The following is a 27,381-nucleotide window of genomic DNA, read 5'->3' on the forward strand; positions in this document are numbered from 1 at the left end:
TTGAGTAACTTATAAATAATATTCAAACTCCTCTTCAGGATTTTTATTTCTTTCTTTTGAAAAAGTATCTTCTGTCTCTGAAAACATGATTATATGGATCCTTTTTTATCTCCCCATTGTAGAGTACATTTTTTTTTTTTTTTTTTTTTGAGACGGAGTCTCGCTCTGTCGCCCAGGCTGGAGTGCAGTGGCGTGATCTCAGCTCACTGCAAGCTCCGCCTCCCGGGTTCACGCCATTCTCCTGCCTCAGCCTCCCGAGTAGCTGGGACCACAGGCGCCCGCCACCTCGCCCGGCTAGTTTTTTGTATTTTTTAGTAGAGACGGGGTTTCACCGTGTTCGCCAGGACGGTCTCGATCTCCTGACCTCGTGATCCGCCCGTCTCGGCCTCCCAAAGTGCTGGGATTACAGGCTTGAGCCACCGCGCCCGGCCCTGTAGAGTACATTTTTAATGCAACAAAAGAGCAAAGAATTCTGAACCACTGATTTATCGTTCAATCTAGATTCCTGATTTTGTTTATAACATGGGCTGCATATTTGATTGTGGAGCCTATCTTGACATCACGATGGCTTTTTATCCTTTAATTATAGTTGGTAAAAAGTAAATTGATCTTATTCCATTTGTCTTCACCAGTGGATTCAGTATTGGAAGAAAGCTCTTTGGCAAGTGCATAACCTGACTGAAATGTCAGGGAACAGATGGAAAGGAGTTCCGTAAAAATTGGCTGAATAGTAGGAGTTTGACTTTCTGAAAAGTTTACTGCCTTTCCTTTCCTCCAGAAGTGATATGAGGAAGAGCTCAACCTTCAAACTAAGAGACAGCTGTTTTTAGGCTAGTATTCAGTAGGAGAAGATAAAAGCCGTTTCAAATGAGGTCTTTACCCTATGATTTATTTTTGAAGAGACATGAACTCTCTTGATATTGAGAATATCTCATGATCAGATGTAAACACAAAAACAGTTTAGAGCCAATGTAAGTAGTTCTTTTGAATTTTCCTAATTATACTACTGCCTTGATTAGGGTGAAAAATTACATTTAGGGTAATTAACGTATAATATGGAAGTGAAGGCAACTGACTTTGTGATTATGTAGTTGGGTGTTGTGAATGTTATTACAGTCAAAATTTCTGCTTAAGTGCATATTGGCTATTTTTGTACAATTTAACATTTCCTCATAGTGTTCTGAAAACCACACTGAAAAAAATCCCTTTTAAATTACTGATATTTGTTGCCTGATTAACTTACGTGAATCTATGATGAGGCTCTTATGTATTAACTTTAACAAATTAAACTATTATGTTTATAACCACATGAAGAATTTGAGGCAGGACATCCTACCTGACATCAGGTACTACTTCTACATTTGGTAAAACTAAAAATGCGTTGGAAGACAGATGCAGTACTTTGGAAGATAGAAAAGTACAATAAAGATTAAAAGAAAGATGGTCAATTTGGCAGTCAAACAAATTTAGCTCTGACTGCTGGGGTCTCTGTTTTCTAATTACTCAGCTTTGAGTACGTTAAAATTGGATGTTAATCTTCACGATGAATCTTCTCTTTATACTATTGAACCAAATAGTTCTTTCTCTTATTTACTTTTTATGTTGTCTTCAGGTGGGTAAATTAGGTGTTATGTCTATGTTTTTCCCTTTGTATTCACATAAGCATAATTTGCAAAAAAGCCTTTGCCACAGTGGGAATTCGTTGTGGTGATGAAAGCTAAAGTGTTCTTTCATGCTAATTTTATAATGTGTGTATACTGCAGAAGTTAGACAAAGAAACTAAGTTAAACAAAGATCTAGAGCCACTGCCAAACCTAAAAACAACAATGGCACAAAGAAGAGAACAGAATGCAGGTCCAAAGCCAACAAAATCCAAATGTAAATTTGCTAGTTTGCAGGCATCACATGTAAATGGGCTTATTTTGGCAACTCTTGGAGTTAAAAATACAAAAGACATCACTTATACAAAAGCAAAAATAATTGAGGTTTTTTTTAATGGGAAAATGGTCTTTCAAAATTTATAGTAGCCAGTTAGTTTGTATGAAGAACGCTGCCTTTCACTTTTGTTAAAATCCATTTGTTTACTTAATCCCATTACTAATGTACTGTGGTTCTTCATTTTATGAAAGTCATTTTGGATGTCTTAACAAGAAGGCATGACCATTACATCAAAAGTTTACTGAACACGTTTTTTCTCTAAGCCTTGGATTGGGACCTGTAATTAGAATCCTTTCTTAGTATATTGGCAACATATTTTATATTAATATAATTGCCATTTTCAAGCTGTTGCCTGCATGCCCATTTAGTCAATTTAATTACAAAAGTATCTTTTACCTTATTTTATTTTTCAATTATTATTATTATTTTTTTTTTGAGACGGAGTCTTGCTCTGTTGCCCAGGCTAGAGTACGGTGGCATGATTTCAGCTTACTGCAACCTCTTGTCTCATGTGGGAGGGAATAAAGTGAATCCTTAGCAAGTTTGGGTCTGACTCATTTGTGGTTCATCAGATGGACATGGATGAAGGGAAACAAAAGTAGTAATGTTTCTTTGAAGATAAAGGATTGAAAACAGAGTGTTCTTATGGAAATAAAAAGATAATGGCTAAAGAAATGGGCATCACTTTTTGGTTTATGCAAAAAAAAAAACGTGATTTTCCTGCTGTAATGTATACAGACAAAGTCTTAATCTGTTGCCCAGGCTGAAGTTTGTGTCGTAGTCATCGCTTACTGTGACCTCAAACTCCCAGGCTGAATTGATCATCCTCTCTCTGCCTGCTGAGGAGCCAGTACTACAGGCACGCACCACCATACCTGGATTCCCAATCCAGGTCCCAATCCAAGGCTTAGGGAAAAAATGTGTTCAGTAAACTTTTGATGTATAATGCTCATGTCTTCTTTTTATGACATCCAAAATGACTTTCATAAATATGAAGAACCACAGTACATTAGTAATAGGATTAAGTAAACAAATTGATTTAAATAAGAGTGAAAGGCAGCATTCTTCATTCTCCACAAATTTTTTTTGTGGAGACGGGAATCTCACTATGTTGCCCAAGCTGGTTTCGAAGTCTTGGCTTCAAGTGAGCCTCCCGCCTCTGCCTACCAAAGTGCTGGGGTTACAGATGTGAGCCACTGTGCCCAGCCTTATATATAAATATTTTTTCTTATAAATTCTTAGGTCTACTTTTTTGTTTTTTATTGTCGTTAAAAAAACATGAGATCTGTCTTCTTAATAAATTCTTAAGTGTGCAGTATGGTATTGTTAACTGTGTGCACATTGTTTTACAGCAGATCTTTAGTACTTTTTCATCTTGCATGACTGAAACTCTGTCCCCATTGAGTAACAGTTCCCCACTCTACAGTAATGACCATTCTACCTTCTGCTTCTGAGTTTCATTACTTTAGATACTTCATATAAGTGGAATTATGCAGTATTTGTCCTTTTGTGACTGGCTTATTTTATTAACATGTCATCCTGCAGGTTCATTCGTGTTATCACGAGTAATAGAATTTTTTTCTTTCAGGCTAAATAATATTTTATTGCATGTGTGTGCCACATTTTCTTTATTTTTCATCTAAAGACCCACTAAAACTACATTTTCTTTATTCACTAATCCATCAATAGACATTTAGGTTATTTCTACATTTTGGCTATTCATGTTGTAATAAACGGAATACAGATACCTTTTTGAGATCCTAATGTTAACTCTTTTAGATAAGTATCCAGAAGTGGAATTGCTGGATCATGATGATAGTTCTATTTTTAATTTTTTGAGGACCTGCCATACTGTTTTCCATAGCAACCGTATCATTTTATATTCCCCCCAGCAATGCTTTCAGTCTCTTCATGTCCTCACTATCACTTATGTTCTTATGTTTTGTGTGTGTGTGTGTTTTTATAATAGTCATTCTAATGGGTGTGAGGATATATATCTAATTGTGGTTTTGATTTGCATTTCCCTGATAATTAGATATGTTGAGCACATTTTTATATACCTATAAGAACATACAAAGAAGAAACCTGTATGTCTTCTTTGGAGAAATTGGGTATTCTTAATTGATTTAAAGTAATATTTAGATCAACAGAATGTTAGCAAAGTAAAAGATACTGAATTTCTAGAAGTCTTTCTGATTGTGTATGAATTCTGTGAAGTGTTAGGCTAGTAGTTTTGTGTTTGTCCATTGATTGTTTTTGGTTTAAGTTATTTCTTCAAGAAAACTCATTTTTAACTTATAAACTTATTTCAAAAATTTTGGAAAATAGTAAAAGCAAGAAAAAAATTCAACTTTGCAAGTGAAATTATTTTTTTAGTTCCCTTCAGTTTTCCCCCTCATGCATTCTTTTTAAAGTTAACACGTTAAACTTTTTTCTTGTATCTTACTTTTTTACCAAAAACTGTGATGGAAAGAAAGTTTTTATTTAAAAAAGCTTAACATATAAAAGAGAAAAAGTAGTACAATTTTTACATTCAGATTGGACACTTTCAAATTGGAAACAAGAAGAAACAGTTTTTGAATTAAATGGGAAAGTGAAAAAAAAAAAAGGATAAATAGGAGCTAATACTGTATTACTGAATTTATATACTCTTAGAAACATGAACAGAGTCAGAACACATAGTAAATTTATATGATAATATAAGCTCTACTGCTTGAGTTTTAAATTTTTCACTGTTTAAGAATTTACCAGCCGGGCATGGCAGCTCATACCTGTAATCGCAGCACTTTGGGAGGCCGAGACAGGCGGATCACTTGAGGTCAGGAGTTTTGAGATGAGACTAGCCAACATGATGAAACCTTGTCTCTTAAAAAAAAATTTACCTGTGGATTCTTTAAGTGAAGTTACTTATATCATCATTTAATTACTAGTTTTTAAAATGAACTTTTTGTTCATTAGAGAAATTTACAGGGCATATATTCTACTCGTTGAATGAATCATCACTCTCAGAGAGAGTTCCAGATTTGTGACTAATTTGCCTTACCATTTTTTTTTTCTTTTCTAGCTATTCTAATTTTTTTTTTTTCAGCCTTGCTTTTATCCATTTTTCTGGTCAAAATTTTATGGATCTTTTCTTTGAAGTAGAGCCTTTCATGCTGACTTTAGTTATGTGATTTTTCAGGTAGTTTTTTTTTTTTTAATAAGACTGTGTTTAGGATGACATCTGCTTAGTAGTAATTCATTATTTTCAAATGTTCATGGATTTGTTATGTTTTCCATACAAATACATGTTTTGAGGTTAGTGGACTTAAAGTGGAATGGGCTATTTTGGGAGAAAACATCTGTTTTATTGAGTTTAGCTTTCTTGATCATTTGTGATACTGATGAACCTACCATACAAAAAGCAATGAAGATAAACTTGGTGGGGGAGTGAATGAGAAAGCATCCAGAATCATAGTAGATTTTCACTAAATGCTTATTGAGTAGAAAATGTTCAGCAGTGGAAAGCAGATATAATTAGATCATTGTAGAAAACAGTAACATATTTTCTGTCATGTGTTAATCTTTTAAAACAACTCAGTGAAACAGTGCAGGGAGACCATTTTGTGATGGTAAGTGATTATAGACACTTAGAATGACCACGTGTAAAATGTGTTGCAGACACATTATATGCTGAACCACTTAAGTAGGCAAAACCTATGTTATCTCCTTTTCACAAAAGGAAACTGGGGCAAAAAAGGGTGTGGCATTCAAGACAAACAACTTGAACTATGTCTAGATTAATACCTCAAATTCTTTTTTCCCCCATAAGATGAATACTGTTTCTTTTTCATTTTCTAGGTTTTTATTCTTATCAAGGTAGGAAAAGAGTTGATTTGTGGTAAAAATGAGTATCTTTGCAGCCTGATTGCCTTTAAAGAATAGTGGGATCAGGATTGTGTCAGTGTTACGCTCTGTGGTAATATCTTATGTATCACTTGCTATAATAAGTCATTCATGTTGAGGTTTTTTTTTTTTTTTATTTGTGTTTTTGTTTTTGTGTTTTGAGATAGGATCTCCCTCTGTAACCCAGGCTGCAGTGCAATGGCATAATCATGGCTCACTGCAGCTTCTACCTCCTGGGCTCAAGCGATCCTCCCACCTCAACCTCCCAAGCATGTAGGACTACAGGCACATGCCATCATGCCTGGATAATTTTTGTATTTTTTGTAGAGACAGGGCTTCGCTATGTTTCCCAGTCTGGTCTCAAACTCCTGGACCCAGGCGATGTGTCCTCCTTGCCCTCCCAAAGTGCTGGGATTACAAACCTGAGCCACTGTGCCTAGCCATGTGGAGAAGTTTTATGTACAGAGGCTGTTTGGTCCAGCAGGCTGTCAATACTTCAGTCAGAGAGGAGCTGATACTGGAAGAGGCAGTACCACAAATGGGAAATCCAACTCAGACCCAGCAACTTCATAAAGCAGCAGATGCCTGCCTTCCATGATTTTCTTCACTGAAAAATTGTCAAATGAGTTCTCTAACAATAGGAGTGAAAAGCCTTTCCTTACAGTTTCAGATCGTTTACATTTATTGAGCATTTAACTGTATGACAGACACTGTATTTAAATGCCTTACGAACGTCATCTCATTTAATTCTCAGCCTCACTCTGAGTTACATACTGTTATCAACCCACATTTAACAGAGGAAGAAGCAGACTTAGATAGGGTCATCACATAGCTAGCAAATATCAAAACTTGGCATCATACCTGGGTCTAGCTAATTCTAAAGCATGTTTTCTTGAGTTTGTCACCTTACATAGTTATTACAGAGTTCACTATATTCTGCTTTCTTGGCTGACTTGAAGAGAAACTCAGAAACTAGTTTGAGAAATTGGTTATGGAAGGACATCAATTAGATTCGTTTTTTCTGACCTTTTTTTTTTTTCTTTTGAGATGGAGTCTCGCTCTGTCACCCAGGCTGGAGTGCAGTGGCACGATCTCAGCTCACTGCAACCTCCGCCTCCCAGGTTCAAGCCATTTTCCTGGCTCAACTTTCCGAGTAGCTGGAACTACAGGCTGACACCACCACATCCAGTTAATTTTTGTATGTTTTTTTCATTTTTATTTTTATTTTTTAGCAGAGATGGGTTTCACCATGTTGGCCAGGCTGTTCTCGAACTCCTGATCTCAAGTGATCCACCTGCCTTGGCCTCCCCAAGTACTGGGATTACAGGCGTGAGCCACCATGCCTGGCTGACATTCTTAAATTAACTATTGGAATGCATATGTTAAATGTTCTTAATCTCTCAAGTTTCCCTCACACTATCGATAAATATCTTCTTTTAACTAAAGGCACACCAAGGGAGAAACAGTATTTCCCTTCTTGCCTCCTGAGGCAGCTCTGAACAATATATAAACTTCTCATATTTTACCCATTTTTTCCCCAATCTTGTTAATGTTGTAACTGAGGAAATTAAGAAGCTCAGTCTGGTTTCTTGCTCATAGGCAGAGATGAAACTAAATTATGCCTTTCATCTTTACAAGTTCTTTGGTTTGAAAATTTTAAAGTGGGGATCATGTCTAATTCAGCTAAAGGACACAGCAAATTTAGAATAAATTTGTACTTAAGGAAATACTGTCACCTATAAGTATTTTGCCAGCATTTTGCCATTGACATTGCTTTTTCTAAAGGGTTTTACATACTTGATAGGTATTCTGTATAATACTTAGAACATTTAAAATGATGCTTGGTAGTACAAACAAGTTACTTTATCATAGATGTTTATAGAATAAATGGTGAGATTTTAGCCCTTCACTTGTATTTTAAGGTTACCAAAGGGAAGTGTGTTCTATAAATAGTTCTGTTAAGTTACTGTCTTCTGTTGCTATCTTGATTACCATCTTACTTTCAGAAAGACTGAACAAGATAAGTGATTTTGTATACCTAAAACTACTCAACAATAATAATTTGAGTAGTTTAATAAGGATTCTTAATATAAGAAATTGTAATGGGGTTAGATGAGCAAAACTTGGTTGACTTATGGAGATCTCTGCCTTGAACAGTAACTATCTTGCAATATTACAAAAATGTCAGAAAAGAATTCTTGATTTTTCACCTTTCTCTATTTGGATTGTGAGAGAAAATAAATATTTCTGGAAATTTTATAAAGAAAATATTAGCCTCAACTGAAAAAACCTTTTTCCCTCTTGAATATCAAGTGTAAATATATAATATCTCAAAACATATCCCCATTGTTGTGTGTCACTTAATAGCAATATGTTTTGAGAAATGCCTTGTTAGGTGATTTCATTCTATTGCTAACGTCATAAAGGGTACAGTGCCTACATAAACTTAGATGGTATAGCTTACTACACGCCTAGGTTGTATAGTATAGCCTTTTGTTCTTAGACTACAAACTTGTACCATATGACTGTACTGAATACAGTGGGCAGTTGTAACACAATGATGATTATTTGTGTATCTAAACATAGAAAAGGTACAATAAAAATATAGTATTACTTACTCCTCCAGCTGCTGGAAGTGTTGGTGAATGACTCAACCACAGTTGCTCTTCAAGAGTTACCCTCTGCTAAAGAGAGCCATCTTGACCATGGTCACATCCACTTTCTGGAGGCCGCCTGTGTCCACTTTCTGGGGCCTGTGGGATAGAGGGAGAGGTATAGAGGTCTTGGCCCACTTGCAGCAATTTGGGACAGTTCTCAAATGTCATCCCAGCTCCAGAATTTCCCGTGTGATCAGCTGAGGCATTTGTTGCTGTGTAGTTCAATTCAGCTTCTCCCTCCACCCCTTTGCCCTACCTTCAACTCATAGGTTGAACATCAGAGCGTTTTTCAGTGAATCTATTTTGCAGATACTTCCATCTGCTTCCCAGGAACCTACCCAGCAGCACTCCAGAAAGATCTCTCATGTCTCCTTCCAGTCAACCCTTACCCACTTCAAACAACCATTGTTTTGATTTCTGTCACCATAGATTAGTTTCGTTACTTCTGGAATTGCACATTAATGGAATGAGATATTGTGTCCTCTTCTGTGTCTGGCTGCTTTTGCTCACAAGATTTATCCACCTTGTTGTGTGTGTTAGCAGTTTGTTCTTTCTGTTGCTGAATGGCAGTATTTCATTGTATCAATAATAGACATTACGGCTCTTTCAAGTTTTTGGCTATTACAAATAAGTCTGCTATAAACACTTTTGTGTAATTCTGTTTGTGGATATATATATTTTTTCATTTACCATGAACTGGAATTTCTAGGTCAGAGTTTAGAATTATTTTAATACTCTGAAAAATTGCCAGTTTTCCAGACTGATTTTACCATGACAGTTCTAGTTGCTCTGCATTCTCTCTAATTCTTTGTGCTAATTGATATATTTAGTTTTGTAACATTACTATTTGTTTTCTTTTGTGCCATTAATTATTTTGTGTCTTTGTTTTGCCCTTTTTGACTTATTAATCAAATATTTTAAATTCAGTTTTAATTCCTCAATGTGGCTTTTTAGCTGGACCTCCTTCGGTTATTTTTAGGGGTTCCTCTAGGAATTACAGTATAATCACAGTTTACTCAGAGCTTTTAGTTTACTATATCAATGTAAAATTAAGGATCTTGAAAAGTATTATTCTGTATACCTCTTCTTATTCTTTGTCATAAAAATGTTACAAGGTTTTCAAAACAACTTTATAGTTTCTGCTTTGAACAATCACGTGCATTTTAAAGAAAATAGAGGAGAAATCATCTTTATCGTACTCACATATTTGCCATCTGTATGCTTTCTTTTTTCTTGTAGTTGTGAATTTTATCTGGTATTATTTTCCTTCAGCCTAAAAACTCTACTTAGCATGTCTTGTAGTTTGGGTTTCTAGTCAGTGATTTCTGAGGTGACATTCCTTTTCCCTCTTCATGCTTAAAGGGTGTCATTCCTTTATTGTTTCTGATAAGTCTTCGTATCATTTTCCCCTTATGTAATTTATCTTCTCTCTGGTGAATTGAAGATTTCTTTCTTTGCAGTTGCACTTTAGCATTTTGACTATTGGTGCATTGGTCAGGTTTGCTTTGTAGTTCTCTCCGACTTAGAGACTGCTGAGTTCCTTGGATCTACAAGTTGTTTTCACTGATTTGGGGAAATTTTTGCCAGTTTTTTTGTCTTACATACTTTTGATACTCTCATTACATGCATTTAGACCATTTAATGTTATCTGACAGGTAGCTGAAACTATTAATTTTTTCAGTATTTTTTGTGCTTTAATATTGAATAATTTTATATTGATGTGTGTTCAGTTTTACTTACCATTTCTTCTGCTGCTCCAGTTCATTGTTAAGCTTATCCAACGAAATTTTCATTTCAGATATTATACTTGTCAATGCTAGAATTTTATTTTTTTAAAAGATTTTCTCTCTTAAGAGCCTCCATTTGTTCATTCATTTTGACTATCTTTTTCTTAACGTGTTCGAATATTTATAATAACTGCTTTAAAATCCCTTTATTATTCCAACATCTTTGTCATCTTAGGATATGTTGACTAATGGTCACATTTTTATTTCACCACACATCTAGTAATTTTTAATTTCATATTGGAAAATATAAATGATACATTGTAGAAGTTTTGGCTTTTGTTAATTTTTGCAGTTTTGTTTTTGCTCTGGTAAGTAGTTACGTTATTGGTTAATTATCTTGAGGCATGGTGTTTTGCTTTGTTAAGGCAGGTCTGTAGAAAGCCCAGATTATTTACCAAGCCTTTCTAATTAGTCTCTGCTGTGGTAGCCAGCATCTGAAATCTGTGATCAGTTATTTTAGTGTTCCAGCTGTTGCTTTTAGTTGGGATTCTTGTATTCTTCCTCACGTTTATGTTGAGAGGTCATAAAGATTGAAGGGGAAATTAAATGTAAATTTTTGGACCTTTCTTAGCTGTGGCTTTCTGCTCCCTTGTGTTTCCTTCCATAATTTCCAGTCACATTGGCATTCTCAAATTCTGTTTTCTGGATTCTGCCTTTTCTTCCTCCTCCTCTTCTTTTTTTTTTTTTTTTTTTTTTTTTTAAGTAGAGACGAGGTCTTTCTATGTTGCCCAGGCTGGTCTCGAACTCCTAGACTTGAAGTGATCCTCATGCCTCTGCTTCCCAAAGTGTTGGGATTACAGGCATGAGCCACCACGCCCAGCCTGTTTTCTGACTTCTTAAGCAAAGAAGACACTGGCTTTCTGCTTGTCTAGCCACCACATGCTGTATTGACTGGGGAGTGCCTTCATTTAACCATATAGATTTGGATCTTACCCAGAGAGTCTGGTTTTTTTCTTTGCTTTATAGTTTCAGGTCTTATGTTCAAGTCTTTAATCCATTTTCAGTTGAATTTTTCATATGATGTGAGATCAGCATCCAATTTCATTCTTTTGCATGTGGACGTCCAGTTTTCCCATTGCCATTTTTAGAGACTATCCTTTCCCTATTATGTATTCCTGGCATCCTTGTCAAAGTGCAGTTGACCATACATGCATGGATTTCTGAGTTCTCTATTACGTTCCATTGGTCTGTGATTCTGTTTTTAATGACATGACTTTATGTCTGGACCATACTGTTTTAATTACTAGAGCTTTGTAATAATATTTTGAAATCAGGAAGGTTTAGACATTATGAGAGTTCAGAATTTAGAAATCTACATGGCAATAATTTTTGCTTACATATGTACACTCATACATATAACAAATTTGTATGAATTTTTTAGTCCATTTCATGAGAACAGTGTGCTGTATCAGGGCTTTCAGCTGAGTGCATTCTTGGTGTGATTACCTTTGTTCTGTGCCTTGGTCATCACTTGTATCTTTCATGAAAGCTGCCTTGCAATGTCATGCCCTTCACCAGGGAGACTGGGAGAGTGAACGTAAGTGGATAAGAAGCTATAGCTAGACCAGGTGTGTGGCAGTCCCAGCACTTTGGGAGACTGAGGCAGGTGAATCACCTGAAGTCAGGAGTTCAAGACAGCGTGACGAACATGATGAAACCCCTTCTCTACTAAAAATATATAAATTACCTGGGCCTAGTGGTGGGTGCCTGTAATCCCAGCTACTTGGGAGGCTGAGGCAAGAGATTCACTTGAACCTGGGAGGCAGAGGTTGCAGTGAGCCGAGATCATGCCATTGCACTCCAGCCTGGGTGACAGAGTGAGACTCCATCTCAAAAAAAACGAAAAACAAAAAACAAAAAAACTATGGCTGCTACTAGAAAACTTGTCCTTATATTAAGTAGCAGTGTCATGTTGTTTATATAAAACTTCTTTAGTGAGCTTTTCTGTGTATTCAGCATTGAAGGTGATACAGAGTAAGACCTGAATGTGGCCTTTGCTGTTAATTTGAGACATGTTAAATAGTGCTCATGTAAACAGTATAACTTCATCCATTAATGGACATTTAGGTTGTTTCCACATTTTGGCTATTGTGAATAATGCTGCAGTTGACAAGGGAATACAGATATCTCTTTTAGATGCTGATTGTAATTGTTTTGGATAACTAGTAGTGGGATTGCTGGGTCATTATGATAGTTCTGTTTTTTAATTTTTAAAGGAACCTCATACCATTTTTTTAATAGCAGCTATACCATTTTATATTCTCACCAACAACGTACAAGGGCTGTAGTTTCTCTGTATCCTCATCAGCACTTGTTTTCTTGTGTATGTGTGTTTTTAATAATTGCCATTCTAACAGGTGTGAGATTATATCTTACCGTGATTTTGATTTATATTTTCTTGATATTTATGATGCCAAGCAGCTTTTGATATACCTGTTAGCCATTTGTATGCCTTGTTTGGAGAAATGTCTATTCACATGTGTTGTCTATTTTTAAATTGGCTTATTTGGATTTTTCTGCTGTTGAATTGTAGGGGTTTCTTATATATGTTGGACGTTAACCCCTTATCAGAGTTATGGTTTGCAAATATTTTCTCCCATTCTGTAGATTGCCTTTTCACTCTGTTGTTTCCTTTGTTATGCAGAAGCTTTTTAGTTTAATGTAGTCCCACTTGTCTGTTTTTGCTTTTTTGGCTGTTTTTATTTTGTCACATCCAAGACATTCACAAGACCAATGTGGTGAAGGTGAGGTGGTTAACAGGATCAGGCACCGCAGAACAGAGGTAAATATAACCTGTAGCCCATCGCCTTTTTTTTTTTTTTTTTGTAAATAAAGTTTATTTGAACACAGCAACTCCCATTTGTTTGCATAACGCCTGTGGCTGCTTTTTTGCTAGAGTTGTGGAGTTGAGTAGTTGGTATGGAAGGGATTGGCCCCCAGTTGCGTAAAGTATTTATCATCTGGCCCTTTATTGCAAAAGTTTGCTGACCTGTGCTATAGAGATCAAAGAAATGAAGAATAAGTGTAAGAGTTATATTTTATGACTAGGATGGCTTTGATGACCTGAAAGAGTTCAGTTTTGTCCTGTAAACAAATGTTTGCTGAGAGTCTGCTGTGTGCCTGGCATTTGGTTTTGCTGGTATGATCCAGAAGATGATAGATAGCAAGAGATTAATTAATGAGTGAGTAAATGGTAAGGAGTGAAGGTGATGAATATAAATTTTTCTTTCTGAGTATGGAAAGATTTGGGTGGTAGTTTGGTGGTACTATGAGGGAAATTTTTAAATATAGGGAAAATATGAAAGGAAAATTTTTAGAGTTCCTCTGAGAGAGGCAGAGTGTGTTGTCATTATAGGAATTAATGGTCTAAGACTTGAACCAGGGAGTGCATGGGCCTCATTACAGGAAATGAATAGAATTGTTTGTGGAATTAAGTTAATAATAGTAATTGCTCACACAGCTGTTTTTACATAGCAAATTGTGTTAGGTAATCAGCAAAAATCCACCAAAATGTGCTTGATACTTATGCAGAAACTGCTTTATTGGTACTGACTTATGATCCTAATGAGTACCATAAAAACAAAAAACAAAAAGCCTTTGCACTTTCACGTTGGTTTGTGTTGTATATTTTTTGTTTAATGGGTAAGTGCATTTGTAGTGTTTTCATCTTCCTTTTCTAACCACCAAACCCAATTTTAATTGTCTTGTTCAAGAAGGGCAGCAACATGAACCTTATGAGCTCACAGAGCAATGAGGTGTGTTCCCACTGAGAAAAGGAGTATCTATTTCATCACTTCCCTGTCTTCTTTCCCAGACAGAAGTGGAACGTTTTATTGTATGGTTGGATTTAGGTCTACTAATTTGTTTGTTTTCTGTGTATTCAAACTGTATTTTGTTTTACTGTATCTCCATTCTTTTGGGGTGGGATTTTCTTAGAACTCCTTTTATTAGCTGGCTTTTTTGCAATGCCTCTGCTTCCCCCCCCTCTCCCCCCCGTAGCTTCTCTAGGGATGTTAACATACATCATTAACTTCTCAAAGGCTATGTAGAGTTAATATTGTGCCACTTCACGTAAAAGGCAGAACTCTTTTGACTTTATACATCTGTTTACTGCCTTCCTTTGTGGTATAGTTATCATATGTATTACATCTAAATTCATTGTAACTCTTAGGAGAGAAAATCATTTTTTCTCTCCTAAGCTCTATGTGTTCTAAAACATTAAAGGAAAAATTAGTCTTTTTATTTATTATATATGATACTATTCCCTAGGATGCAGGTTTTCCTCTGATAACGTTATCCTTCAACCTGGGCCAGGTGCGGTGGATCACGCCTGTAATCCCAGCACTTTGGGAGGTCGAAGCAGGCGAATCAGGCCGAGGTCAGGAGTTCAAGACCAGCCTGGTGAACATGGTGAAACCCTATCTTTACTGAAAACACAAAAATGAGCTGGGCGCAGTGGTGCGCACCTATAATCCCAGCTACTTGGGAGACTGAGGCAGGAGAATCGCTTGAACCTGGGAGGCGGAGGTTGCAGTAGGCTTAGATCACGGCATTGCACTCTGGCCTGGGCAACGAGCAAAACTCTGTCTCAAAAAAAAAAAAAAAAAAAAATTATCCTTCAGCCTGAAGAACTTCTTTTAATATTTCCTATACCAGAGTTATGCTGGTAATGAGTTCTTAATTTTCTGTTATTTGAACAGGTCTTTATTTCAACTCCATTCTTGAAGGATATTTTTGCTGAGTGTAGAATTCTGGTTAATAATCATTCTCCCACATCCCACAGCCCCAAGCACTTTAAAGATATTTTTTTCACATCTGCCAGCATTCATAGTTTCTGAAGACAAGTTCTTAGTTATTTGAAATGTTGTTACTTTCAAGTTAGTATGTCACTTTATGGCCATTTTCAAACTTTTCTGTTTATTTTTGGGTTGTCAGCAGCTTGGCTATGTTGTGTCTGTGTATGGTTTTCTTATTTATACTCTGTGGGGTTCACTGTATACAGTCTTTAATCAGTAAATTTGTGTCTCTCACTGCATTTGTGAATTTTTTGGCCTTATTTCTTCAATCACTTTTTTCTATCATATTTTCTTTATTCTCTCATTATACTTATGTTAGTCTTTTAAATATCTTTCCTTAGGTCTGTGAGGCGCTGTTCATTTTCTTTTAATCCTTTTTCTCTTTTTATTAATTGGATAATTTCTGATGATCTGTCATCAGGTTCACTTACTATTACTCTGTTGTCTCTGTTCACTCTTAAAACCATCCAGGAAATTTCTTTCTAAATTTCAGATATTTAATTTTAGGGGTGTGTGTGTGTGTGTGTGTGTGTGTGTGTGTGTGTGTGTGTTTTGAGACAGAGTTTCTCTCTTGTTGCCCAGGCTAGAGTGCAGTGGTGCGATCTCAGCTCACTGTAACCTCTGCCTCCCAGGTTCAAGCGATTTTCCTGCCTCAGCCTCCCGAGTAGCTGGGATTACAGGCGCCCGCCGCCATTCCCAGCTACTTTTTTGTAGTTTTAGTAGAGATGGGGTATCAGCATGTTGGTCAGTCTGGTCTCGAACTCCTGACCTTGGGTGATCCACCTGCCTCAGCCTCGCATAGTGCTGGGATTACAGGCTTAAGCACTGCACCCAGCCAATTTTAGTTATTTTTAGTTAATTTATTTATTTATGAGAGAGAATCTCGTTCTGTCACCAAAGCTGGAGTGCAGTGATGCAATCTCAGTTCACTGCACCCACTGCCTCCCGGGCTCCAATCAATCCTCCAGTGTCAGCCTCCCGCGTAGCTGGGAATACTGGAGCACACTGCCGTGCCTGGCTAATTTTAATTTTTTGTAGAGAGTTTCGCCATGTTGCTCAGGCTGGTCTCAAACTTCTGGACTCAAGCAGTCCACCTGCCTTGGCCTCCCAAAGTGCTGGGATTACAGGAATGAGACACCACACCTGGCTTAATTTTAGTTTTTTTAAATGTTTTTTCTTTGTGATATTTTCACTTTTTTTTTTTTTCATTAAAAGCATGTATGTTTTACTTCATTGAGCATAGTTACAGCATCTGCCTTAATGTCCTTGTCTGAAAATTTTACTTTGGGTCAGCTTGCTGTTAGCCTCTGTTGATTATCTTTTCCCTTGAGATTGGGTTACATATTACTGTCAAAGAATTTTGGATATTATGTATGTTATTTGTGGAAAAATTGGCTTATTTCATGTTCTTCCAAAGAGTTTTGATGTATTTGTTTTAGTGAGCCATTTGCTTTTGGTTAGACTCATAGCAAAAATTATCTCTTGCCTGAAGTTGGTAGATGCTCAAATCTCAATTCGGTTCTTTTAGTCTCAGCTACAAACTGCCTTATGCCTGCCCTGTGAATGGTGTTCCAGTACTCAGCCAAATATTTGGGCAGAGATAAATAAAAAATTTGGGACCTCTCTTTTCTGGCTTTCTCCCTTTTCGGATTCTGTCCTCACTTTCTAGTGACTGTGGTCGTCCTGTCTCTGTCCTCTTTTCCTTCAGGCCAAAAAGACAGTGGGGTTTCTGTTGGAATTTTAGTTATTATAGGTTATGGCTGCTTGCCTGCAGGACAAAGGTTTCAGAATGGAAAACTCACCTGTGCTGGTCCCTGAACGCTGATAAAAAGAGAAACTCACCCATTCTGGTCTCTTCTTCCAAGTTTATATTTTCATCCAAAATCAGCCTGTTTTTGTTCACTCCCCAGAGCCTTTCTGTAGTTGATAGCAAGCTAGCTAGATATTTTCTTTCCACCAGCCCTAGGATTTATAGTAACTATTGTAAGAGAAAGAATAGTAGGAGATGAGTTCAGAGAGGTAGGAGGCAGAACCTGTAAAACATTGTAGACCATTGCGTTTATTAATAATTCTGAATGAGTTGGGAAGCCATTGGTAGGTTTTGAGCACAAGATGGACATGATTTGGTTTGTTTTTAAAAGGTTGCTTTAGTAGGAGAGGCAAGAAGAAGAAAAAACGTTTAGGAAACTATTATAGTAATGCAGGTCAGAGATGATTTGATTGTGTTAAAAATCGCATCAAGGTTTTGTTTTTTATTTTTCGTTTTTTAAAATTGTTGGTAGTGCTTCTGTGGAAGAAAACACTGGTATTGGTCTTCAGGTACAGGGCTTTGGTATTTAGATTGGGAGAATACTTGCTTCTCTGGTATGTAGGGAGGACCCTTCCTTCTTTCTAGAAACTTGACAGCTAGTTTAGGGGAGTTTTAAAGGTAGCTCAAGAGGCTTTGTCAGGTTTGGAATGTCTGTTCAGACAGAACAAATCTTTTAAGATACAGTGACCACCAGATCACTCTATAGTTCCCATTAAACAATTCCCAAGTCGACCCCTGGGAACGTATTACTTTCAATTCCTGGCCATCAGGCAGTTTCTGTTTTTCTTAAAGAGACAGACTTGGCATTTCCTTTTGGCCCTGTACTCTTACTTCTTTGATTAAATCGGTCACTGGATTTTCCTTTTGTATCTTTACAGCGCATTTGTATCAGGGTGATATGGCTAGTAACAATAATATAGCAAAATCTGTGTTTGAAAGTCATTTTCAAAATTAGCCATTTTTTTTAATGAAATTAGCCATGTGTTCATTACCTTATTGTACTGTACTGTGGCATTAAAGACTTTAATGGAACATCTGTACTTGTAAATCTTTGGTCTCAACAATGCCAAACAAAAATTCTGATGGATTATTAAGGATGACCAGAAAGGGCGATTCCTTCTAATCTTTCTACCGGACTTACTTTCTTACATATGTGTTTTTTGGTTTTTAGACTGTTTTATTTGACAATTCACTGCACAGAACCTAAATTTTTTACAAGTAAAAAAAATCTCTATAATGTTTTATACTTTAGATGAGGTAGCATGTTTTAACTTCTATTAAATTCCCTTGCAATTTTAATATTTTCCTAACTTTTCCTTTTTTATTAATGTGTAGCAAAATAACAAAGCACTTGTCATTATATTCTAATTGATCCTATTTCACAATGTATTTCTGGGAAAATGCATTTGTAGATTTATTTCATGAGCATCTAAAATGTGAAAAATACAATAAAAAATCTTGGTGTTGGTTTTTTAGGTATATATTAATTTACAATTGATTGCAGCCTTTGAGTCTTATCTAAAGGAATATCCTCACTCTACAAATAGAATTGAATAAAGACACTATTAAAGATAGACACATTCATAGCTTTGGTTATGTGATACAGCTATCTCCAGTCAGAATTCTTTCATCAAATCATTTGCTGGATCCCCCTACAGCAGATGGCAATCCTGCAAAGTATATTATGTTTCCCTTATTTATGACAGTGCTGAGATTTGATATTTTTAGAGTACATTTTACTTTCTTGAATAAAAATTTGATTTCAGTGCTACTAAAGGCACAGTGCACATGTGCATCAGAGGGTGGGGGGAGAAAAAGAGAGAAATGTGTATGTGATTTTCCCTGTGCCCTTGCTCCCAACTATATGTGTGTCTCTTTCCCACAGGGAAGGCTCTCATTTATGATACCCTACCAGTATGGCCAGATTGAATTGCTTTTCTTACTGCTTTTGCTGCAGGGATATCCTGACCATTTCTCTCATTCTTGTATGCTGTCTCCCTGTTTCATCCTTTCATTCTTTCTTGGCTCATCAGACTCACCACTACTAACTTAAAATATTTTCCCATTTCCTGTCTTATTTCTCACTTTACCCTAGTCTTAGTTCAGGGTATCGGAGTCTTTAGTGATAGGTCTGGTAGTGGCAAGTGGGAAGAGAAGGAACTGGTGTTCATGTCAGCAGCTTTGCTCCTGATTCCTCCCTTTTACTTTCAGGCTGCTTTACTTACTAAAACTCCACAGTGTTAATAATAATTTGTTCACAGGGCCTATATATGGTGGGGGGTGGGGGAGAGGATGGAGGGAAACACAATAGGTGCTTCGGGCATAGAAAAGCATCTCCTCCCACCAAAAAAAAAAATCCAGTTTCCAGTTTTTGGTAGTAAATCAAAACCTAGAGATGCCTGTAGGACTCTGGTGGCTTGATGAAAGGGAAGAAATAGGAGAGAAGCTGTGGGATAGTTTTTTATTGACACTAGAAAGAAAATACTCTTGGTCAAATACTAAGATGGGAGTAGAGCATAAGAAGGTAGTCTAAATCTGTGTTCTTCCTAGAAAGGGGAGTAATGGCAAATGTTGGACTTGGCCAAGAAGTTTACCTGTTCCTCTAAGAGTCTTATTCTCTGAAACCTTAAAAACTTGCATTTCACCTTTTTATTCCTTCTTTAAGGTCTCAGCCTTTTAGGGAACTGCCTGTATATATAGTAATTTATGATTGCTCTTAGTTACTTTTATTGTTAAATGTTTTCACAAAAGAAGGTGGCAGATTGCTTTTGTTCACAAACTATTGTTTTTAGATATGAGGTCTAGAATTTAATGTTCCTTACTGGAAAATACCAAGTTAAAACAGCATGCTTTTAAAAATGGAGCACATAGAATCAGAATATATTGCATTTTGCTTAATTGGTTCCATTCAGAAAAGCAGGTACTAAGAGATTATTTACATAAAAGATTAACAAGGAAAAGGATAATTGAAGTCTTTCTATTATTGATCACCCCTTTTAATCATGTTGAATAGAAATGGAAAAAATTTATTAGAAAGTCAAATAAGACTCAAAAGTGTTTCTATCATTAATTATTGCTGAACTTTCTCTTACATCTACCATTTTAGTATATGAGTCAAGGAACTAACTTCTCTGAAATGTTGAATTGGCATGCATATACTAGAAATGGGAATGATGGAAATAATATGGGAATGATAATTCAGAAATACCTTAAAAGGAAAAATGTTACCCCTCATCACTGTATTGCAACTGTGGTGTATTTTCTTGTCAATAAGTATTTTTTTCAGATTTTGGTCAATTTGTGTAATATCTGTGTTGTTTATCTTCTGTGTGTAATTTCCTTTTTCTGCTTACCTTGGTCTTATGGCTGAAGCTTTGGAAAGTTTATTATTCCTGTCATATTTCTGTGTTTGTACAGCCATTGTCTTTAGCAGAAAGGAGTCATTGATACTAAAAGATGACTCTTGCCTTTGTCAGTGCCAGCCACGACCTTTTACTAAGAGTCTGGATATGTTAACAATAAAACTACAGAGCTTGAGTTTAAAACCTAGCCAGATTCTTGTTATTCTATAGCATTCTTTGAGCCCCTTGTCATGTCCAATATCAGTGGTATATACTACTCTTTAGCTGGTGATTCCATCACCTAATTAATTACCATTTTATTTCATTAATCTTTGCTTTTTCTTTGTTTTATAGAAGTCACTTGATGAAAATTGAATATATAGTTTCACATAATTTTGTGTGTGTCTTAAATTTTGCTTGAGATGTTCTCTGTAACTGGCACCCATTTTTCCTCCCTCTCTATATTTTTACAAATGTATTTAAAATACATGCAAAACTGGGCATGGTGGTTCACACCTGTGATCCCAGCACTTTAGGAGGCCAAGGCAGGAGGATTGCTGGAGGCCAGGAGTTCAAGACCAACCTAGGCAACATAGTGTAAGACTCTGTCTCTACAAAATAAAAAATAATAATAATAATTAGCTGAGCATTGTGGCATGTTCCTATAGTCCTAGCACTAGGGAACCTGAGGCGGGAGGATCACTTGAGCCCAGGATTTTGTGGTTGCAGTGAGCTATCATTATGCCACTGCAATGCAGCCTGGATGACAGAACAAGAACCCTGCCTCTAAATGAGATAAAAATTAAAATACACATAAGCCTCATATTTATTAATCATTTGATATAAGAAAATATAAAGTCATAAAAAGACTAAGTTATGGTTTGATTATTTTCATTAGGACAACATTCATCAAAATCACTTTCCATTATATGTCCAATAAAAGTGATTTTTTAAAATACAACTTTTCATAAAATTTTTTGCAGTTCCATTTATTAGTGGATTTTGTAGGCTTATAGTCGCCTTTTTCTTGGATTGACTCTTAGAGGAATACTTGCTGCTATTCTACAGTGTTGGTTGCAAAGAAAATGCTTGGAAGATAGCTCAGTGGTATCTAATGATACTGGAGAGATGGTAACAGTGTTTTTTTTGTTGTTGTTTTTGTTTTTGTTTTTGTTTTTGTTTTTTGAGATGGAATCTTGCTCTGTTGCCCAGGCTGGAGTTCAGTGGTGCGATCTCGGCTCACTGCAACCTCCGCCTCCCAGGTTCAAGCGATTCTCCTGCCTCATCCTCTCAAGTAGCTGGGACTATAGTCGCCCGCCACCACGCCTGGCTAATTTTTTGTATTTTTAGTAGGGACGAAGTTTCACCGTGGTAGCCAGGATGGTCTCGATCTCCTGACCTCGTGATCCGCCCACCTCAGCTTCCCAAAGTGTTGGGATTACAGGCGGAAGCCACTGCTCCCAGCCAGTAACAGTGTTTTTTACACCACATCCCCCAAACTCGTAGAATATCTCTCAAATTTGGAACTTTAATACGAGCTCCACAGGAATGAACAAAACACTGTTCACATAATCTCTGTGTTTTCAAAGCCTCTGGTTCACTTGAAATTGTGCCTGCAATGTTGTCTATACTAGATACTCATCTTTTGTATTAACTCTTTTAAAAAAATTATTAAAATATGCATTAATCATTTGATACAAGAAGTACAGATTCATAAAAATAATACGGTCCTAATAACTAAGTTAGTAATTAGTACATTCTACTTTGGAAGCTGACCCATCTCCCTTCCCTGCTTTTTGTTACCCATCCTTTCAATTTGGTAATTCTGTCACTATAAAAGAGCCATGGTAATCATTGCAAATTAGTGGAGAATGTGTGGCATTTAATTTATTACATACCACATTCTCACGTAAATTACAGGGAAATTACAGAGGGACTTCCAGGAATATCTTGAAAGAAAGATAATTTCTAAACTTAGCAGAATGTTATCGTTGTAATATCCAGGCTGTTCTCATGAAAGAATGAAAGAAAGAAGTCAACTATTTCTGTGTTGATGAATTTCATCATAGAATGAAACTCAGAAGGGGTTAGAGAAGTGTACTCTGCTAGCAGTCGAAGGTGAAAAAGACTGGAGTCTTCAAAACAGAAGAGGTAGAAATGACTGAATTGAGAGATATCCAAGTCTTCCAGCTTTTTCTGGGGACTGATTGGGAGGTGAAAATAATGGAACCCAAGTATCCGAAGATGCATTAAGGGTGCACAATGAATTGTTTTGTTGGTTATGGCAACTCATTATTTCTCACTGTGAATTTTCTTTTGCCACCTTCATAAGAGTGGAACTGTTTATTTGAAATCAAATTGTGTGTTATTTTAGAAGAGATGGAACTGTTACCACAGAAGTGTCATTTTGATTTTATATAACTAATGTTGATTTGATATGGTTGATATAGTTAGATTCAGTTTGATGTCATCAGTTAAGAATATCTGATCAGTGATCAGAAAGAAACCAACTTTATTAAATCAAATGATTGTCTTGCTTCATTTTCTAGGGCTTAACTATGAAGAATGAATTATTCATGTTTTCATGTAGGCAATACTAAACCAGACAAAGTTTGGGAGTTCATCTACTTCTAGAAGTAGCAGTGCAGGGCATGGGGCGGGATGGAGAGACTATGACCCATCCTAAAGTCTGCAAAGAAATATTTTAATTCTGAATTTCTATAATTTACATAGGGTATTGCTTGAGGATTGATGGAACAATGATGAAGATACTTTGAAGTAACTTATATTTTACAGGTTTCTGAGGCAAGGATTGGTACTTAGCTGTTCCATGAAAACGCAAATACCACTTGCTGAATTGTACTGTGCTGTCCCATACCAAAAAAAATCCACAAAAGTATGTTTTCAGATATATCTTTTATTCTCTTCTCTTTTTAGGTATGGATGAAAGAGGAGGTACAACATCTTGGGGAACAAGTGGTCAACCAAGTCCTTCCTATGATTCATCTAGAGTAAGTTTGCTGATCAACCCTTGATTAAAACTGTAATTTGGCAGACTAATTTCTTTCATATATTCTCTGTTTCTTATGAGAAATGAAAATTAATTTCTTTTCATGGAAATATTGAATACCCAGTACCTTTTTGGTACATTTAGTTCTTTTTATAAGCTGTCAAACTTTGGAGATTTATTTTATTTCTACAGTTAAATATTCTTGGTGTTATTTGTACACCTGAACTGTCTACAGTACTCTGTACTAAAGAGCTTGGAATGCCTAAGTGCTCTCCATATGTATTTAGCCATTTTTCTATATGTTTGGTTTATTTGCTTTGCGAGATGGCAGTGGCTTTCAACGTACCAACTTCCAGCCTCTCTCCCTCATCCTTGCTTCAACAGTCATCAGCCCTTTGCATCAGGAACTCGGTAGCCCTGCCTTTTGGAAGCATATCAAAACAGACATTACGGATGACATTTCTTGGTTAACAATTAAGAGGAAATAGGACCAAGCCATCTTTCTACACACTAAGGTCACAAGGTTAGAGCCCTTTCCAACAAAAAACAAAAAGAAAAAAACCCCAAAACTTTATAAAATGAGACCAGGAAATGGAAAATTAGATCAAAGAATTGGAATAAAATTAAGCACTCTGCTCCCAGACTTTCTCTGGTAAACTGACGGGGTTAAGAGAGACTTTTCCAGGCTGGGCACAGTGGTTCATGCCTGTAATCCCAGCACTTTGGGAGGTTGAGGCAGGTGGATCACTTGAAGTCAGAAGTTCGAGACCAGCCTAGCCAACATGGTGAAACCCCATCTGTACTAAAAGTACAAAAATTAGCCAAGGCGTGGGGGTGGGCACCTGTAGTCCCAGCTACTTGGGAGGCTGAGGCAGGAGTATCACTGAACCTGGGAGGCGGAGTTGCAGTGAGCCAAGATCATGCCCCTGGACTCAAGCCTGGGCCACAGAGTGAGACTCCATCTCAAAAAAAAAAAAAAAAGAAAAGAAAAGAGAAAGAGAGAGAGAGACTTTTCCAAAAGGCCATACTTTAAGTGAATGAATTTCTCATTTCTCTCAGAATTAACCAAGAGAAGAAAGAGACTAGCTTAAGATTTATGGGTAGTTAACCCTAGAAGCAAATTGCCTTAATGGGAGGAAAACTGAGTAAGTGATTGAAATGCATAGTCTCAGTATGGATTACACAAGTTTGCTTTGAAAAATGCTGAGTTAAAATACCTTTTAAAATACGGGGTTTTACTGTTGTATTTGGCTGTAGCCTATGTATAACTTATCTTAAATCCTTTGGAAAGAACTGGGATAGTCATATGGAATTCAAAAAGATGCATAAAGAGGCTGTTAAAGGTGGGTTTTTGTGTTTCACTTTTGAGAATCAGAGGCTGAGAAAGCTACATTGTAGTGTAAAGAGCCGTATGCTGAGTATGTCAGGACTTGAATTTTACTATCAACTGTATTGTGAATCAGCCATTTAATCTTGGACACATTATTTTTGTCTTAGCCATTTAATCTTGGACGCATTGTTTTTGTCTTGAGGCTACTTAAACTGGTTGATGTCAAATTTCCTTCCACTCTTAAACATTTCTGATTCTTTGAGTATTACTACGAACATGTGAGATAGGATCCAGTTTAGATTTTGAAGGTAGGAGTTTTATGTAGTGGGAAACCCACAATACTACTAATTAATATTGGATTATTTTTTTCAGAGGCTTGAGTTACTTTGTAATAACATGTTATTTCTTAGAATGTATTAAATGGTGGCTGGGTGCCTTATATTTATCTCTCTTTCAGGCTTTCTTCACTGTTCCCCACTCCCCCACCGCCCCCCTTGAGTGCTACATAGGATTTTAGGAGAAAAAAACATACTAATGTATCCAAACACTTATGTAATTTATGATCTTCAAATTAAGTTTACCTTCAGACATGAAATCCAAAGCAAATCTTTCTTTTCTTTTTGCTATTTATAGGTTAAACTGAAATGCTGTATTTTACTTAGTTTATTTTTAGTATGTATTATGTACAGTGAAAAGTTAAATTGATTATGTAGTAAGCTAGTTTTCATAGAACCATAGAACCGCATATGTATTTCTAACTGTCTATTGAGAGATCAGATAGAGTGAAGATTTAATACTACCCTTCTTTATTTTTGTTGCCATTGAAATCCACTCTTTCACTAATTTTTCTCCTTCTATCCTACTCATCGTCTAAATCTAAAAGGTTTGATGAGATAGTTAAGAGATTTTTGGTATCATTTTCAAACAGAAATCTGGATCCAATTTCCAGCTGTTACTCCCTTTAACTCTTCTTGCCAAGGAGAACTTTATGGTTGTCTTTGAAGCCTCCCTCAGTACTACTTTATAGGGAAATTATCAGCTTTTGGGGTTTCATCTTTTAACACCATTCACCATCTTGACCATTTTTTTTCATAATCATAAGCATAAATGGGTATAATTGTGTTAATAAGAATCTCAACTAAAGTACTTCATTCTCCTATTTTAGTGTATTGAATTTCTTAAATTCTTATTTAAGTACATTGAGGTTCTTAAATTCAAAAATAAATATTAATGTTGGCTAAAGACTAGTTTTGACTTGTTAAAAATTTGTCAACTTAAACAGTGAAATTGCAGATACTTCAGTAGAAATCACGTAAATGAAATTTATTTAGACTTTATCATATTATGTAAATATTACATTTCTGTCAGCAAATTGCATTATTTAAAAATAATTTGATTTTCAGTAACATCACTAAATGGAAATTTTTTATTATACTTTTTATGACATTTAAAAATGCTTAGTAGGCCAAAAAAAGGGTATTAGATACTGCAAAATTAGTAATTTGTTGGAGATACAATATACATGCTTTAAACTTACATGAATTGAACTGTCTGAGCTGCCATTCTATCCCTCTCCCATTCCCATGCTAAACTATAAGGGAGAAACAATACTTTCTTTACAATAATATGAAACCGTATTTGGCAAATGAACCCTATTAATATTATATAATTATATGTTACTATATGGGAGTAGCTACACAAAGTCATGTTGATTGAACTTATTCTTTATTTAATAGCTTTTCAAGGGAAATGTTTGCTATGTACGCTAGTTGCCTTACAGAGTCCTGACTTTAATTGTAAGATACCGTGCTACTATAGTAGCCTTGGTGCGTAAATGAGCTCCACCTGAGTCACGTAGTTAAGTGGTCACAAACTTCTCATCTCCGTGTTAGGCTTATACCCATTCTTTCAGAATTAGGAAAAGTCACTCTAGCACAGCTGCAGTCTGTGTCTGCCCCTGCTTTTACCAAATCCACCTGAAAAGTAGCCTTGCAGTGTAGAGGTGGTTAAGTTTCTGGTTATAAGAAGTACCTACAGCAGTCCATTCAGTGAAGAGATTTCGCTAGATTGACATAAAAATAGATATTGTGCCTAAGAGTGGTTATAGAAGAAATGGTAGGCATGGTCAGCATTCTTAGGCAATGTGGATTTCACATTTCCTAAGCATGTCTCAGCATGTTTGAGACACCCAGAGGGAAGGAACACAACATTTGTGGTTTGTAAGCTGCAGACCTCTCAACTTTTGTTAGAGTCCTTTCTGCAGTCTTCACCTGCTGCCCACCTGTACAGAGAGCATAGACACACACGTGAACATATAGATAGAATCATGTTGTGAATAGCACTTCCAGTTTTAGAAATTTGTGAATGTGGTGATAAAGGTAAAGCACCTGAGACTGAAAGGAGTGATTAAAATCTCAGGTAGTTTAGACATGGGCAAGAGATTTAGTTAATGAGTTTGTTCCCTCTCTCCCTTGTTTTTTATTCTTTATTGCATAGAAATGTTGGTGTACTAGGCATAAAGACCAGAGAATATTGTGGTTGTTCTTGTTCACTAAAGTGTTAATGACTTATTCTAGTTTCAGATTTTTTTTTTTTTTTTTTTTTTTTTTCAGAAGGCTGCGCTTAAGAGCACAGACTGTGAAATCATACTGCTTGGGTATAAATCATAACTCTGCCACTTACTACCTGTGAGATTCTGGACAAGTTATTTAAATCTAGTGTACTTCAGTTTATTCATCTGTGAAATGGGGATAATGATATCTGTTTCATGAGGTTGTTGAGGATTAAATAAGGCAATATATGGAAATTGCATAGATCAATGTCTGAT

The 27,381-nt window shown here is 36.2% G+C and overlaps 1 protein-coding gene across 5 annotated transcripts in view; it reads left to right on the forward strand.

Moving 5' to 3' along the window:
• TCF12 (transcription factor 12) overlaps positions 1 to 27,381 on the forward strand; it is a 377,169-nt gene that overhangs the window by 124,718 nt on the left and 225,070 nt on the right. For all 5 annotated transcript variants that reach the window (XM_011983162.1, XM_011983160.1, XM_011983161.1 and 2 more), the window contains one exon: positions 23,152 to 23,225. In XM_011983162.1, the coding sequence (XP_011838552.1) occupies positions 23,152 to 23,225 (74 nt within the window). The remainder of the gene's footprint in view (positions 1 to 23,151; positions 23,226 to 27,381) is intronic.

Source organism: Mandrillus leucophaeus, unplaced genomic scaffold (assembly GCF_000951045.1).
Source record: "Mandrillus leucophaeus isolate KB7577 unplaced genomic scaffold, Mleu.le_1.0 Scaffold247, whole genome shotgun sequence".
Classification (NCBI taxonomy): domain Eukaryota; kingdom Metazoa; phylum Chordata; class Mammalia; order Primates; family Cercopithecidae; genus Mandrillus; species Mandrillus leucophaeus.